The sequence below is a fragment of the Strongylocentrotus purpuratus genome, unplaced genomic scaffold, assembly GCF_000002235.5.
Source record: "Strongylocentrotus purpuratus isolate Spur 01 unplaced genomic scaffold, Spur_5.0 spur5_scaffold_10, whole genome shotgun sequence".
Classification (NCBI taxonomy): domain Eukaryota; kingdom Metazoa; phylum Echinodermata; class Echinoidea; order Camarodonta; family Strongylocentrotidae; genus Strongylocentrotus; species Strongylocentrotus purpuratus.
This window is the reverse complement of record NW_022145595.1, coordinates 3,610,112-3,627,224: the sequence shown is the minus strand read 5'-3', so window position 1 is coordinate 3,627,224 and position 17,113 is coordinate 3,610,112. Positions and strand designations below refer to the sequence as shown.

The 17,113-nt window shown below is 36.2% G+C and overlaps 1 protein-coding gene across 6 annotated transcripts in view; it reads right to left on the bottom strand.

Moving 5' to 3' along the window:
* The window catches only part of LOC592929 (prolyl 4-hydroxylase subunit alpha-1), a 65,168-nt gene that overhangs the window by 22,882 nt on the left and 25,173 nt on the right, over nt 1-17,113 (bottom strand). For all 6 annotated transcript variants that reach the window (XM_030979213.1, XM_030979210.1, XM_030979212.1 and 3 more), the window contains exons 3-6: nt 7,411-7,565; nt 6,198-6,362; nt 4,186-4,358; nt 2,554-2,605 (exon numbers count right to left, since the gene is read on the bottom strand). In XM_030979213.1, coding sequence (XP_030835073.1) covers nt 2,554-2,605; nt 4,186-4,358; nt 6,198-6,362; nt 7,411-7,565 — 545 coding nt within the window. The remainder of the gene's footprint in view (nt 1-2,553; nt 2,606-4,185; nt 4,359-6,197; nt 6,363-7,410; nt 7,566-17,113) is intronic.

Here is a 17,113-nt window from a genome sequence, read left to right as displayed (position 1 = left end):
TTTGTCTATCAATACAATCATTATTATGATTACTATTTTTATTGTTATCATTATTATCACATGTCCATTAAAGGGAGGCTTTACTACTTCAGCCAGAAGGGATTAGACCACACAGCGACCCAGCGAGGTCACTGTGACTGGTGGCTATCTCATTAACTCAGCTCTCATTTAACAAAGAAAAAGAGGATCATGGGGGACCAACAGGCACCGATTGGTGAAGTTTTCTATATAGAGGGAGCAAGTAGCTACAAGTAGGACAGTGTGCCTTTAAAACTGATTCATATTTCAATAATAGTCACATTTTTTAAAAGCGACTACATTACGTTTCTATGCGCTCTACATTGTAATCATTACTACCCCGGTCATTGGATTCAATTGCCAATCTGCACATGAAAGTGCACACATGCCAATCCAACCACATCAACATTTGCCTATATCCTACCAGGTACCAGTAAAGGCATGCATAAAGTGATTTTCAGCTCAGTTCTTATCTAAAATAGCATCACCCAAAGACTCTGCGAGAGACGAGAGGGTTCGATGTGTGCAAGACTTGTACCCCCCATCAATGGCATTTCCACCAAGTCTGGTGTTGGCAAATAACGACCTTCTGCACATGGAAACTAATGACCCACTCCCTTTAAAATAATCCATCGTCACCTTCTTAAAGGTAATACTAGGTTTCGGTATGAGGTCATAAATTTGGTTCAAATGAACATATTGAAAGCATATGCGATCCTACAATATTCAGTGATCATTGTCGCGGTTGCAATCGAGTCTAATGTTATGAAATTGTCAATAATACACTCTTTATGCTGTAAAGCTCCCTCTGAAGGTCAAGTTTTAATTAAGCTATAAAACAATGTTTCTTGACTAAAATCGACTGATTAGCTATTCCCGTTTGGAAACTATATCACAACTACATATTCTGAGATTTTCATGGTCGCAGCTACCATTGTACGGCCATAGGCTCTATTTAAAATTTATCAAAGTTTACCGGGAGCACCGGTAAATTTTTATATTCAATTTTACTCGAAAGCAGAATTGTTTCAGGGGCTAAATTTTCTAGTGCTTATAATACATCCACAGGGGCATCCAAATATATCAACAATTGTGAAGAATCACTATCCACCCAATTTTCAAAAATTCCAAAACTTTGTATTACCTTTAACATAATGGCTTAAGTCACATTTTAAAGAAAATTATATTTTTGCACAAGTCATCTCTTCATGAGGCTATCCACCTTTGTTAAAGGTACTATGTCCCATTTGCATGCCAAAAAACATGAAAACGTTAAATTCCAATGGTATTTGAAAGATAATACTAATTTAGAACTTCCCTAAAAAAAAGGGGGGGGGCTTGAAAATGCTTTTAAGTGGGAAAATAACAACTATTAGTTGTCGAATCGACTTAAGAGCTATAGAGCCAGTAAGTAATAGTCTGATTTTCACACCATTGTACCGAATGGTCGTACGTTTTATGCTGCGCAAAGATTCAATCAGTTTGATTTACTTACAAGAAGTGGGTTATTGATGTAGACAAATGCTCATGTACCCTTTACAGATCATTTTATGGATGTTATTACCAAAGAAGAAGAAAAGCAAGTCAGTCACTCAATAGTGTCTGACAGTAAAGTCTAGCAATTAAACGGGTTTCCTCGCATAATTTGAATATTAGGACACTGCTAACATTTAAATTGCACAGATAGGACACATATGACATATTCATAATTCCTGCAAAGTTCTACAGAATTTCATGTTGGCTGCAAAAGGGACATAGTATCTTTGAATGGCGTTTGTGCTGAATTGAACATATTCATGCTGCTTATATCCCAGTTAGTATTATGGCCTAATTGAAGAATGTACTGACTTAGGCCGTTTTGCCTTTTTGGCCTACATTGTTGTATGTCAAGAAATATGACTTAAGCATCAACGAAGAAGACTGAGAAACATGGGAGAACTTGTTTTAAATGGAAATGTGTTAATTTCCTTCAATTATATTGTTTGTAGTGGGAATAAATGAAGTGAACTGTTTTGCCTAAGTCACTTACTCCACGATTAATTTGGCCCAAGTCCGGAGTAAAATTTCTTTGGTAAGTCACAACGGTACGTTTGCAAGTAATCTAATCCTTTTATGAAACAGATTTGAAAGACAGCATTTCAATAGTCAATTTCATATGTCCTCAACCACCCCACCTTGAGTAAAAAAAAAAAAAAAAAAAGGATTCAGGGAAAAAAAAATGGCATCGAACAAAATCCCCCCCCCCCCTTTTTGAGTAAGAAAATAGGAAGAAAATAGGGGAAAATAGGGAAAAATCAGGAAAATTTAATTAAAATCGGGAAGAAGAAAAGAAAGGAAAAAAAATCGGGGGAAAAAAAGAAGAACAAAAATCAGGTAATTATCAGGCCTGCGTCATGTATCCCCAAACCTTTCTGTGTGAAATGAGCGACAAATATCATGTATTCTACATTTGGTTTAGTTTCCTCTGTTTTTCTCAAATCTTGAACATATGAGTTATGCCATTACTTCAAGAAGGTGAGGATATTGAAGGTTTACCAAGTGAAAGAAGTCTGTCGGTGTACGTGATAGCATCATCCAGGAAACCTTGCTGTTGAAGGCAGAAGATAATAACCAAATGAGCAAAAGAGGAATTGATATTGTTAAGACATTGAACCATTTCATAAAACTTAATTTTGATAACAATGATACTTGCTTTTAATTAAATTGTAATTCAGCTACTATTGACTGTCTGGAAAGTTTTCATCAAGATGTGAGTTGTTGTTCATAAAAGCTTAAAGATAAAGATCAGTTCTGGTCATGCGATTGCATTGTGAAAGAAACGTTGTGGAATCGATCGGAAAAGGTTGATCATCTAGCATATAATTATTGGTGTGTACTGCAAGGTTCTGAAATCATTATAATTATAAGAAATTTGGCCCAGTCTTGGTAAAGTTATAAGCACTGTACACAGAAAGATGTATATGGGACTACGCGACAAGACATGTGCGTGATATCTATCAGGTCCAAATAGATATAATAATTTACCAAATATATAAATTAGTAGGCGGTTTCCCGGCAAAATTTGTATCATCACATATTAGTCAAAACATATTATTTCACATGATTGGTAATAAGAGCTTCCATTTCATTTTTTGAGAGGGGGGCGTTTCCAAAACTGGTCTTTACCTTTAAAGATAAAAAGTTGAGTTCTGGTCAAACGATTAAATTGTGAAAGAAACGGTGTGGAATCGATCAAAAAAAAGGTTGACCAAGTAGCATATAAGTATTGGTGTGTAGGCCTACTGCAAGGTTCTGGAATTATCAAAATGATAAGAACTTTGGCCCAGTCTTGGTAAAACTAACAAGCACTGTACATAGAAAGATGTATATGGGAGTACACAAACATGTGGCATAAAAATGTGGTCCTCATTTTTAAGCTGTTAGATGTCATATTTAGAATATGAAGGCATTTGAAGAGCCATGCTTTTCAGGGAACATCTTTTCTCTGATGATCTTCTACATTTGCATAATAACAATGAAAATGCTCACAATGTTTCACCTCTTCCCAGAACTCAACCTTCTCTTTAAGACCTTGAAACCATTTCATAAAACTTAATTTTGAAAACAATAATACTTGCATTTGATTTATTAAATTGTATTACTAAGCTACTAAAATCACTAAATTTGATTGGCTGTCTGGAAAGTTTATAAAAGCTTTATCATGGAATAGGAGCCTTTTTTTAGATCAAACAAAAGCATTTGATGCAAGCACTAAAACATCCTTACATTTAATGAAAAAGGATTATTCAAAAACTTTATAAAAAAATCACTATCAAGAAAAAGAAAAGAGAATTTTGAAGTGTTTGTACAAATTGGCAACAAAAGGACAAATGTAAACATTTCATATATAATTCTACAAACATGTACGATATTTATGTAAATTCTACATTATTGCCTTTATATTTTCGGGATAATAAAGGCACAATCTACCTTTTTAGAGGGTTTTAGAGGGTTTGTTTAATAGTTTTTTGTTTGCAGTTGCTTGGTCTGCTTTTTTATTTGCCCTACTACCTATCATTTGGACAAAGCAAGGCATTTCTTTCAAATAATAGCTTCTTCATTTGCCTTATGAGGTGTATGGAATTTCTTTTTTTCTCTCCCCCCCCCCCCCCCCCCCTTTACACTCACCTTAAATGAAGAGAATGCCAGATAGTCCAGGAGGAGAGGTTCATCAAGATCAGGAACCTTGCCCGTCTTTGATTCATTCTGGTAACGTCTGTAGGCTTCTGTGATCCATAGACGGGCGTGGTACTGGTCGTCTTGGTTGTAAGCTACCCTGCCAAGCTCAAAACATTCAAGGGCTGCACGGAGGAGAGAATTAAAGACTTAGTCCTGGTCTCTAATGAGGAATTGGACACTATTTGGGAGTTAACCCCAACACCGTTGTTGTCAATCACCAGGATTAGCCTTTTATGTAATGCTCTGCATTTTCTCACCCATTCCCCCAGATGGTTAAGCATATATTTCCTTCTTCCAAAGATTCTCTGAGAGACTAGGAGGGGTTCTTGATGGACTATGGGTTTGCTGGGTGTAGAAATGTACTCCCATTAGGCCTAAAATAGAAAATAGTTGTATTGCCCTTTGCGACCGACCAACAAATCTGAAAATCTACGGTCGGCATTTTAAAAAAGTTTTTTTTTCAAACCGTTTTTTATATTTTTTATTAATGAATACAAAAATATGTATTTTGTTTGTTTAAATGGGATATAAATGCATGAAAACAAAGTATTCTCAAATTCTCACTCGTCTTCTGCCCTAGTTTCAAAATTTCAAAGTAGACCCCGGCCCCGTGTACGTATTTATACCATGCACTGCACCAGCTAGAAACCAGGTAGATTTTGGCGACGGTCGCTGTTTCAAGTTTTCTACGGAAAGGTTCACAACACTTTTACATTCATGACAATTTTTGAAGGCACTAAAAAACATTGAAATTTATGTAAAGACTAGATGAAAGGACATATACATCGAGAGAAATCATACATTTTTCATCAATTTGGAAGAAGTTGATATATTGCCTGACAGTTTCAAATCGAGCTTTCAAAGAGTGGATATTAACATGTTTTTCAATTGGTGGTCATTCAGTGCTGTCCGCACGTGAATTAAATGTTGTGCATGCGTAGTGTTGAAATGGTGACGTGTTTATTTATTCAGATATTGTTTCTTTATTAAAGTTTCCAGCAAGTGTAAGTTAGTTTGTAATTTTGTAAATTGTACAACTCGGATTAAACATGGAGATACAGTGAGTTCAAATATTTATGCATTTGAATTGTTTAAATTTCTTGTCAGATTTGACTCATTTTGGACTAAAAAACGGATACAAACATACAATTGCAACAAATAATCCCCAGAACTGAAACAGGAATGAAAAGCATATTCTTTGAAGTGGGCCAGTTTTATAGATACAAACATTTGTAATAGACAATGATTTGAACCTGTTGCATGCAAAAGTGTCTGGCTGTCTTTTTCTGTGTCAGTGTCGGTCCCTTCTTTGGTTAGTAAAGAGACCACTTTGTGCCCAGGACCACCTGTTGTCTCAACACAACATTGCAAACCATGGATTATTATGAGGTGAAAAAGATATGAATGGATTGACGACGCTGAAACACATATATTAAAGCATTAAAAACTGAGAAATATCAGCCAAAAGAGGGCGGGGAAAAAATTCAAGACTAAAAAATATCGGCCAAAAGAGGGCGACAAAAAAAGGTTTAAAAAAAATTAAAAATTCTGACCGACAGACCCATGTTTTGGCACCTAAAAGGGCAATACAACAAGTTTTTATTTTAGGCCTTAATGGTAATTCAACCAAGTCTGGTGTCAGCTAGTTATGAACTTCTGCACAGCACATGTAAACAAATGACCATATCCCTTTAAGTTTACAAAAGACATCAGTACATGGGGACTACACCATCAACAGAAAGGAAAACAAATAAATTTAATTGAGCGGTAAGTCACACAAATGAAAAATTTATGTACATCTTTAACTTTGATATCACAAAAATAAGAAACAGAACATCTAAAGTGCAATAAGATCCTGATTCATGAGGTTTGATGGTTACTTCATGACTATTTGAATGTAGGCTACATTTTTGATGGCTTGAGCTATGCAAAACAACAATATATTTTTGAAAACAACTGACCTGTGAGGGAGACTGTAGTTTTAGTGCCTTCAATCTCTCCACTAGCGAGTTTTTTGGTTTGAAGCTTGTAGGTATCTTGAAGACGGAGAAGAGCCGCTGTAGCACCCTTCAAGTCATCCTGTCCTGGGGTGTGCTCCTTGAACTGGGTACTATTCCTCAGATAGGCTGTGAAATACAAGATACAAACATTTCTAATTGATTCACTGTACTGGGGTGTGCTCCTTGAACTGGGTACTGTTCCTCAGATAGGCTGTGAAATACAAGATACAAACATTTCTAATTGATTCACTGTACTGGGGTGTGCTCCTTGAACTGGGTACTGTTCCTCAGATAGGCTGTGAAATACAAGATACAAACATTTCTAATTGATTCACTGTACTGGAGTGTGCTCCTTGAACTGGGTACTGTTCCTCAGATAGGCTGTGAAATACAAGATACAAACATTTTTAATTGATTCACTGTACTGGGGTGTGCTCCTTGAACTGGGTACTGTTCCTCAGATAGGCTGTGAAATACAAGATACAAACATTGCTAATTGATTCACTGTACTGGGGTGTGCTCCTTGAACTGGGTACTGTTCCTCAGATAGGCTGTGAAACACAAGATACAAACATTTCTAATTGATTCACTGTACTGGGGTGTGCTCCTTGAACTGGGTACTGTTCCTCAGATAGGCTGTAAAATACAAGATACAAACATTTCTAATTGATTCACTGTACTGGGTTGTGCTCCTTGAACTGGGTACTGTTCCTCAGATAGGCTGTAAAATACAAGATACAAACATTTCTAATTGATTCACTGTACTGGGTTGTGCTCCTTGAACTGGGTACTGTTCCTCTAGTCTCTGAAAAGTGATGTGAACATTAGCTTGAACTAAATGATGGAACATGTCGTAGTTTCTATGACCAACCAAAAGTCCCTTCTTTTTACCTCTCAGAAGGAATTTTTTTAGGGATGTGGCAGGTGCATAAACTACTAATTAGTCTCTTAACTGGCACAAAGTGGACTAATCAATGTCAGAGGGGGGACATTGTGGTAGCAAACATGTAGTGTATTGAGGTTCAGTGTCTCAATAAAATGCAATGGGATCCATGTTGGACAAAAGCTGGAGAAGACATAAAAATGCAAATGTTATGCTTTGAAATGATTCTCATTGATTTTTTTTTTTGGAAAAATTTGCTCTAAGGCCCCTCCTTAATTTAAGATGACCTACCTGTCTTTGGTCCATCATACTTGATCCAGTTCTCCAGGTCCACCCATTCCCAAAGGAACCGTTTGACCAGGAGGAAAGCATTCACAGGATGACCCAGGTAATGTTCCGTGTCGGACACTGCTTCCCGGTTCATGTGCCTCAGGACCTCAGCTTTGCTAAAGGAGGAAAAGAGAGGACAGGGGTTAATATTGTTATAACTGATAATGAAGGAAGGCAATTCCTGGAAAGCAGATGGCAAGGGAAATATTCAACGAACATGGAGATGCTATTGCCTCTGGTTCATGCACATCAAGCCCACATCAAGACCACAGCCTGAACTATGGGACAAAAGAAGGTGAAAGAAAGGTTAAGGGTCATACATGTACATATACGTCAATGGGTAAAAGGAGGAAAGAAATGACCAGATGGCCAAAGCCATATTCCATGTCAGACACTGCCTCCCGGTTCATACGCCTCAAGATTTCAGCTTTGCTATATGAGGAAAGAAGATGAGAGAAATCAAACATATACTGTGAGGTTTCATGATTATCAAAATGAAAAAGAATTCATTTGATTTTTCTAAATATCACATGCTGCGCACACAGGAATACAAACACACATGTGGCATGAAAGTAGGTCCAAACTGTACAGCTATTAAAGCTACGGTCACGAAGGTTCGTACGAATCTCCGTTTTTCCATGGTCTTCCCGAATTTTCATGGTCTGAAAATCGTTCGTACAGCGTCCGCAGCCGTTCGTAATGGCATTTGTGACTGAGGCTTTAATTTTGTATCTGAAGAGCAATCCTTTTCATGGGCCATTCCAATATTTCTACTATGATATTCTTTCAAACTGATAAGCTCATTTCTCATCCAGAAACCAACCTTCTCTTAAAAGGTCATACCAATATCAAATCCCAAGCAGCCAAAAAAATACACGTGGGCGGAGGGCCGATTCGCCCCGGAAACACCATAAACAGCCCCCGAAATAGGCCCAAAATCTGATAACGAGTGGCCGCGCGCTCTCTTCTAGCTTCGTATTCATTGTGTGCATTTCTTGGTCGCTGAATCTCTGTGTAAAATTGTATACACAAAAAATCTGTCGTAAAAAACTAGAACCATATTCTATACCTTACCTGGTTTACCATGTCGCACGCAAGTACGCCAAAACACATACATTTTCGCAGTTGCGAGATCGAGACGGAGCGTAGGGGTCGAGTTTTTGGCGGTCGATTTTGTTTGGTAGATCATATTAGCTGAACCTAGACCACTAAACATCGCAAAACTGCAATCAATTTCCATCACAATTGCCGCAATTTTATAAAGTTTCCATGAATAGAGGTTTGAAATTAAAGCCTATTTTGTGATCATTCTCGCCATGTTTCAAAATTTTGATAATCATTTCTTCAAAGTAAAGAAAATCAGACAAAATCACTGTGACTGACACACATACAATACAGTGCAGTGCTGCTGCAGTGTGTGTGAGTTGAGCTGAGCTGAGCTAGCTACCTAAGCTGGAGTCGAAGAGATTAGACACTTTGAAATTGCTATCTGTTGGTTTGCATCATTATTGCCGCGATTTCAATATAGTTTTGTGAATAGGTGTACGAAACCTGAGCTTAGAATTAGTAAAAGTATTACTAATGTATACGTTTTTAAACAACTGTCTGATTTTCTTGTGAAAATTTTACTTTGAAAAATGATTATCGAAATTCATGGCCAGAAATAATCACAATCTAGGATCTTGTTCTTGCATCAAATCAATGCATGAAAACTTAGTTATTGAACTAGAAAAAGGGGTTTCTTTTTTAATAGGCAATTATGAAGCAGGAAACCTGAAACCTTAGCCTACTAAACAAATCTCGACAAACTGTAGGCCTATCCTTTTATGAATTAATGAAAAAGTAGCCCCAGAAAAAAGAGCCCCGTCCCCCCGAAATGGAAAAAAAGCCCCCAAAAGTTGAAATAGTAGCCCCCGAAAATTTCCAAAAAATTTGAAATGGAGCCCCCGAAATGAAAAACTTGATTTGTTTTGCCCTTTGGGATCGACCCAAAAGTCTTGAAATCTTTGACACTATTGAGCCTTCCAGATTACTAGATATTTTGAAGATATGTTGCAGTATCGATGGTATTGCTCTCGGCTGGATCAAGTCATACTTGTCTGATCAACATTAAAAAGTTAAAGTTGATGAAATTGTCTCCGACTCTTTCCAGGTGCCCTTTGGTGTGCCACAGGGCTCTCTCCCTTTGCGGTTTATGTTGTACACAAGTCATCTAATCAAGAGCACTCAGGATAATTTTCCTGAAGTCCCCTGTCACTGCTATGCAGACGACACACAATTATTTTGATCCTTTTGACCATCCACTTGTACTCAAGATGCAAGTGTTTCAATGTTGGTAAAGTGTGTTAATTCCATTCATAGATGGACGCTTAATAATAATCTTAAGCTAAACGATAGTAAGAGTGAATTTTTGGTTATAGGAACTTCACAACAGATCTCAAAAATAAGCATTGACGGTGTAAATGTTGGATCCTCCAATTTGAGACACTCTTTTGCAGCAAGGAATTTAGGAGTATACTTTGATACTATTTGAACATGGAAACACATGTTAGAAATATATGCAAATCAACATACTTTTTTCTGTACAATCTCAGATGTATCCGCAAATATTTTGATCAAGAAAGTATGAAATTGGTTTTAAATGCTCTCATCATAAGTAAGCTTGATTATTGTAATGGGTTGCTGTTTGGAATGCCTGATTCTCTGATAGCTAAGTTACAAAGAGTCCAAAATGCATACCGGTATGCAAGACTTGTCTATCGTCGCACCTCTTCTGAGAGAGCTCCACTGGTTGCCAGTCCATCAAAGAGTTTCATTCAAAATGTTGTTAATTGTTTATAAATCATTGAGTGGTCAAGCTCCTGGTTACATAACAGAATCACTTCAACTCAAAGTCCAGTCACACAGTCGTAGCCTGCGCAGTTCCACAGATAAATTATTGTTCCAGATTCTCCATGGCAAAGTAACTCTTGGGGACCGTGCTTTTGCTATTGCTGTCCCCAAACTACGGAATAGCTTGCCAATAGAAATAGGAAGCACTCCATCTCTTAACGTCTCCAAATCCAAATTAAAAACATATTTGTTCAATTGAGAGATTATATTTTGTAGAATTTAGTAAAAAAAAAAGGAGCTCTGAACCAGCGCAGCTGAATATATTTTGTATAAAAGCTGCGCTATATCAATTGGTTATTATTACATTTACGGTCAGCTTTTTTTAAAAGTTTTTTTACTTCTGTTTTTTCAGGGGTGATGGTGAGCACTAAAAAAAAAAAATATTTTTGTTTTCCCTCAACCACGCCCCCCTTGAGTAAAAAAAAAAAGGAGAGGATTCGCGGGGAAAAAAATGGCATCTAACAACATTCCCTATTTTGGAGTAAGAAAATTGGGAAAAAAATAGGGCAAAATAGGGAAGACAAAAAAATCTGGTAAAAAAAAAACATATATAGAAAAACAGGAAACCGATTGGAATCGGGTTTTATCAGGCCTGTTTTTTAGAGAATTTTTTTTTTAATTAATAAAATAATATGTACCTGTATTTAAGCATTCAAAACTGAGCAATATCAGCCCAAAGAGTAAAAAAGTTAAAGGCCTTATTTTGATGACTCTCGAGAGCTTATAATGACCAATTTTTACCCCCTCCCCCTCCCCCCCCCCCCCTGCAAATGTTACCATATTTCTGGTACATGTGTCCCTTTCTCTCTTTACCAATATGTTTTCTCTATGTGCGTGTATGTGTAGTCTCAGATTACTTGTCTGTCCATTGCCATCTCTGCATGTCTCCATCTGTTACTATTTCTCTCTCCTCTCCCATCCTCTCTCTCCCTCTGCCTCACTCCCCCTATCTTTTTCTTTCTTTCTCTCTCTCTCTCTCCCTCCCTCTCTGCCCTGCTCTCTTCTTTCTTATTCTCTCCCCTCTCCTTCCCATTTCTATCTTAATTTAACTCAATCCGCTCACTTTCTTCCTCTTCCCTTTGTTGTCTCTGTTTTCCTATTGGTACTCCCATAATACTTGGAGACCTTCCAAACTTTGTTGCAGCTGATGCAGTTCAACAAGCTAATGCAAAGTTCTGAGGAAACTTGCAGCAAGCGAAAGCTTACCAAAGCAGATACTAAATGTTCATTATTGTGATAACTTCATTGTAACTGTTATTTGTGACAAGTTCATTATTCTGATAACTTTATTGTTACTATTAATTATGACAAGTTCATTATTCTGATAACTTCATTGTTACTATTAATTATGACAAGTTCATTATTCTGATAACTTATTTGTGAAAAGTTCACAAGCAAAAATTTGGCGCCTCCAACTGCACCTCGCAGTAAAATGAAGGTCCTTTCTCACGTGGGTTTTTTTCTTCTTTTTTTCTTCTTCGGCCCCAAATAGGGGTACACAAAGAATTACGGTATACATGTACTGTAAACGTACATGTATGAGCATGTACGTCTATATTCCAGAATGGATTAATGTTTCCACGATGAACATGTATTTGAATACAAGGATCTTTCCCTTTTCAAATATACATGTATCAGGGTACCAAGCTTTTGCTTCCAAGATAGATCTCTTCCAATAAAAAATATCATCATCACTTTATCTATTATAGAATCTGAGCCATTCAATAACATTTAAAACTGCACATGTCAGGAAATCTTCAAACTGAACCAATGATAAGAACTATGTCATTACAGTTGAATACATATACTGATGCAACATTGACACAACAGACATGAATGGGGGCTAATCCTTCTCATTTATAAGTCATAGCATAACAAATAATAACAACTAGACATATAATACTTGTTTGGAACAAGTATAGGTGGGCTGGTCAACTAAAATTTGACACAAAATAGAGCAAAAATAAGCGAGATACTGCTAAAAAACAATGTCATATAGATTAATGATGTGAAAGAAATTCACCTTCCTTAGGCATAACACGCAACTTAAGAAATTTCTGATATGTGCCCTTTAATCGTAATTTTAACTATGATGACGTGATCAAAATGAAAAATGGTGAAGACTAAGGTTGTAGACAATTGTCTTACATGTAGCTACAACATATCGAAATTTGGAAGAAAATCGATCAGTACTTACAGAGATACAATCAATTTTACATAAATATGCTGACGAAATTATATGCAAATTTTGAGTTCCAAGGCCATTATGAAGATGTCACGATACACTTAATGGCCAAATGAGACATGGAATCATATCTTCGACTCATACTCTATCTAAATATGAAAAAAATTGAAGGTCACGGACTCACGGTTCATTCCAAAGAGCTATAATGGATTTTGTATAGGCATGTTTTTGCCCATGTATGCTATGTATTTAAAGAGCTTGCGCACACAGACATTTATCTTGAATGGACGCTCATCTTGTAATTAATAATCATAAAGAAATAAACATGGTATCGAATTGTTCGAAAAAATATGGGAATTATCATGAAAGAAAAAAAAATGGCGATTCTATGTTGTGTAATGGTGTTACGCGCAAAAACGCACGCGCATGCGCGTGTGCACGATTTTTTTTATTTTTATTAAATGCTTAAAATGACCTGAAACGTATGCAAAATAAATTTGAGACGATTTTGAGCATTTTGAAATTTTGCGCGCATACTGACGCGTGGACATACGCGCACGCGCGCGTTTTTTTAACTGAAATTGACCGGACGGATATTGACCTTGATCATGATAAATATGAATGTGAAATTACTTTTGGTTATGAAGATATGATCATGAGTTGATTTTCAGAAAATTTCACAAAATGGCGCCTAGATGACGTCATCAGTCAAGGTCAAGGTCAAAAAATTTGATGTGTTTTGTGCATATACATATGTGTGCCAAATTTGAAGGTATTTGATTGAACCATTTTCAAGTTATCTTGCTCACAAAAAAGTGGGTCGAAATAAGAAAAATAAAGAAATAATAAAGGCAATTTTAACAACATTATAAGGTGGTCTGTATTAGATACAGCCCACCTGATAAATAATAAATAAAGGCGATTTTAACAAAAATATAAGGTGGTCTGTATTAGATACAGCCCACCTGATAAAGGCAAATCAAACGAAATTATAAGGTGGTCTGTATGTTATACAGCCCACCTGATGATTATAATAATAATAATAATAAAGGCAATTTTAACAAAATTATAAGGTGGTCTGTATTAGATACAGCCCACCTAATAAAGGCAATTTTAACAAAATTATAAGGTGGTCTGTATTAGATACAGCCCACCTAATAAAGGCAATTTTAACAAAATTATAAGGTGGTCTGTATTAGATACAGCCCACCTAATAATAAATAATAAATAATAATAATAAAGGCAATTTTAACAAAATTATATGGTGGTCTGTATTAGATACAGCCCACCTAATAAATAAATAATAAATAAAGGCGATTTTAACAAAAATATAAAGTGGTCTGTATTAGATACAGCCCACCTGATAATAAATAATAAATAATAATAATAAAGGCAATTTTAACAAAATTATAAGGTGGTCTGTATTAGATACAGCCCACCTAATAATAAATAAATAATAATAATAAAGGCAATTTTAACAAAATTATAAGGTGGTCTGTATTAGATACAACCCACCTAATAATGAATAATAAATAATAATAATAAAGGCAATTTTAACAAAATTATAATATAAATTATATGCCTGCAAACTGAATTTGTATGTACAGTATATACATAATTTTTATAGAGAACCTTCACAACCAATGTCTAGTACATGTAACTCTTTACATTGTAAATATCAAGGCTGCAACTCGAAGTAAAATTGCATGCATTTTAGGATACTGCACCAGTGGTATGGTCTTGGCAACAAGAAAAAAAAAATCAAAAAAAAAAAAAAAATCAAAAAAATTATAAAAAAACATGGCGTCCGAATATTCAAGTATTCGCTTGTAAGCCTGGGAGTGTACTCGGGTACCTCATAACACTGTTGTGCACAGCCTTAGCTGCAACAATTGCTCAAATACTCGAGTACTCGCACTGTTGACAAGTAATCAAGTATAATTACTCGTACTCGAATACACGGCCGCCATTTTATTTATTTATTTATTTTTGGGGGCCGATTTATGCCTCTCCACCTGGCACTGTGCCAGCCGGCCAATGCTCACCTGTGCCCGGAAAAACACCGGCAGGGTACAGTGAGTAAAAATGTTTTCCAGCTCAATCATGCACGGGGTGTCACTGTCAACTCACCACTCAGAAACTAGGACCAAACTAGCTGCCAATATCAAGATTTCTGTTTGAACTTGGAGGATAATTTGTCTGTCATTTTAAGTTTTAAAAACACCATTGTTACTATTAATTGTGAGAAGTTCACAAGCACAAATCGGCGCCTTCAATTGCAACTCGCAGTAAAAGAGCGTGGGTTTTCATAGCCGGACCTCATGGGTGCTTCCTACGACGTCGGTACCAAAATCAAAATCAGAACATCTGAGCAGCTCCATCTCTTGGCAACTGTTGGCGTAAACACGATTTATCGTGGCAAGGAGTTACAAGTGCTGTGCATGGCGTAAAATCACAATAAAAAGGCTAGTTATGTAGAGTAAAGGAGGGAGTTTTTGGCTACTTAAAGATGAAGTTGAGTTCTGGTCATGCGATCGCATTGTGAAAGAAACGGTGTGGAACCGACCAGAAAAGGTTGATCATCTAGCATATAAGAATTTGTGTGTATTGCAAGGTTCTGGAATCATCAAAATGATAAGAAATATGGCCAAGTCTTGGTAAAGTTACAAATGTTACAGATGTATATGGGACTACACGAACACGTGGTGTAAAAAGCCGGCCCCCCGATTTTCACGATGTTACATGCATATTTAGAATATGAAGGCATTTTAAGAGCCAAGCTTTTCAGGGAACATGTCTTAACTGATGTTCTTCCACACTTGCATAATAAGAATGAGTAACGCTCACAAATTATTTTTCACCTCTTCCCAGAACTCAACCTTCTCTTTAAGGCAAAATCCTATTTATGGACTCTTTACTTCCTATTTATCATGGCCCTACTATCAACAAAAAAAGAGTTTTCCTTAAATCCTAAAATTATATTCAACAGGTCTTCGAAAATTTTAGTTGTTGGGACTTTTAAACAAGGGAAACGCTCTCGGCGGTCTCGCCTGCATTACGCAATTCGATATAATGAAAAATTGAGGTTGGAACATTATCTTTAGGCAGGGTGGCCCATTAGCAGGCCCCAAAAAATAAAATCCTCTGAATAAAATCACATTTTGAAGTGAATATTGACTAATAATTATCAGAAGAATTATTTACTATTACCGGTAATTGTACCACGATCGATAACTTGAATGAAATATGAAGTTGTGAAAACATAATCCAAGTCTGACCTTTGACCTTGTGACCTGGAATTTGTGTCATATGATTTGTGATACCTGATAACCCTTGAGTACAAGTTTCATGGAATTTGAACAAACAATTTTGAAAATATGCTAAAAATTCAAAATCTTGATGTTGATGCCACAACACAGTCTAAAATTGTTGACCTAAAATGACCTTTGACCTTAACTTAGGGTGCGTTTAATCAACACTTTTTCACCCTAGAATCACGGTTTCTAAAGACGTTTAGTTTAAAACGCAATGCGTTCAAGCGATTTTTTCGTCGGTCGTAAAAATAAACGTGTTTGAAAACACAAACATGAAACGCTGAAAAAGATGCGTTTTGTATCATGATTCTGCAGAATCACGGTCGCTAAAATTTGATTGAACGGACGGAGTTCTCAATCATGATTGTATGACGGAGCCTGTTCCGGTTTGGGCAAAAACCGCGCGCCTGCTTTTCATGCAATTTGCGTTTACTATACCATGCTCTTTACCGTGGCCTGTTCCGTTATGTTATACCTTGTTTTCCTTCTTTCTTTTTCTCTTTCTGTCTATTCTTATGTTATTCTTTGTTTTTTTCCTTCTATCACCTTCTCTTATGTTATTCTTTATTTTTTATAATTCTATCACTTTCTCTTTTGTTATTCTTTGTTTCTTCTTTCTATTCTTATGTTAATCTTTGTTTTTTCCCTTCACTCACATTCTCTTATGTTATTCTTTATTTTAATCATTCTATCACTTTCTCTTTCTGTCTTTCCTTATGTTATTCTTTGTTTCTTCCTTGTATCACATTCTCTTTTTGTCTTTCATATGTTATTCTTTGTTTCTTCCTTTAAGTTATTCTTTGTTTTTATAATTCTATCACTTTCTCTTTTGTTATTCTTTGTTTCTTCCTTCTATTTTTATGTTGATCTTTGTTTTTTTCCTTCTATCAGCTTTTTTAATGTAATTCTTTGTTTTAAGCATTCTATCACTTTCTTTTTCTGTCTTTCCTTATGTTATTCTTTGTTCCTTTCTTCTATCACCTTCTCTTATGTTATTCTTTGTTTTTATAATTCTATCACTTTCTCTTATGTTATTCTTTGTTTCAATCATTCTATCACTTTTTCTTTCTGTCTTTCCTTATGTTATTTTTTGTTTCTTCCTTCCATCACCTTCTCATTCTTTGTTTTATTATTGCGATCTATGGCTATGCTCAAAACAGCAGTCGCCAGTCGGCCGTAAACAATTCCAGAAAGCGCGCGCCGAAGTTGACCTATACTTCCTGGGTCAAACTGCGAGTGTGATCCGCAGTGGCTGGGCTCGAAATGAGCTAGA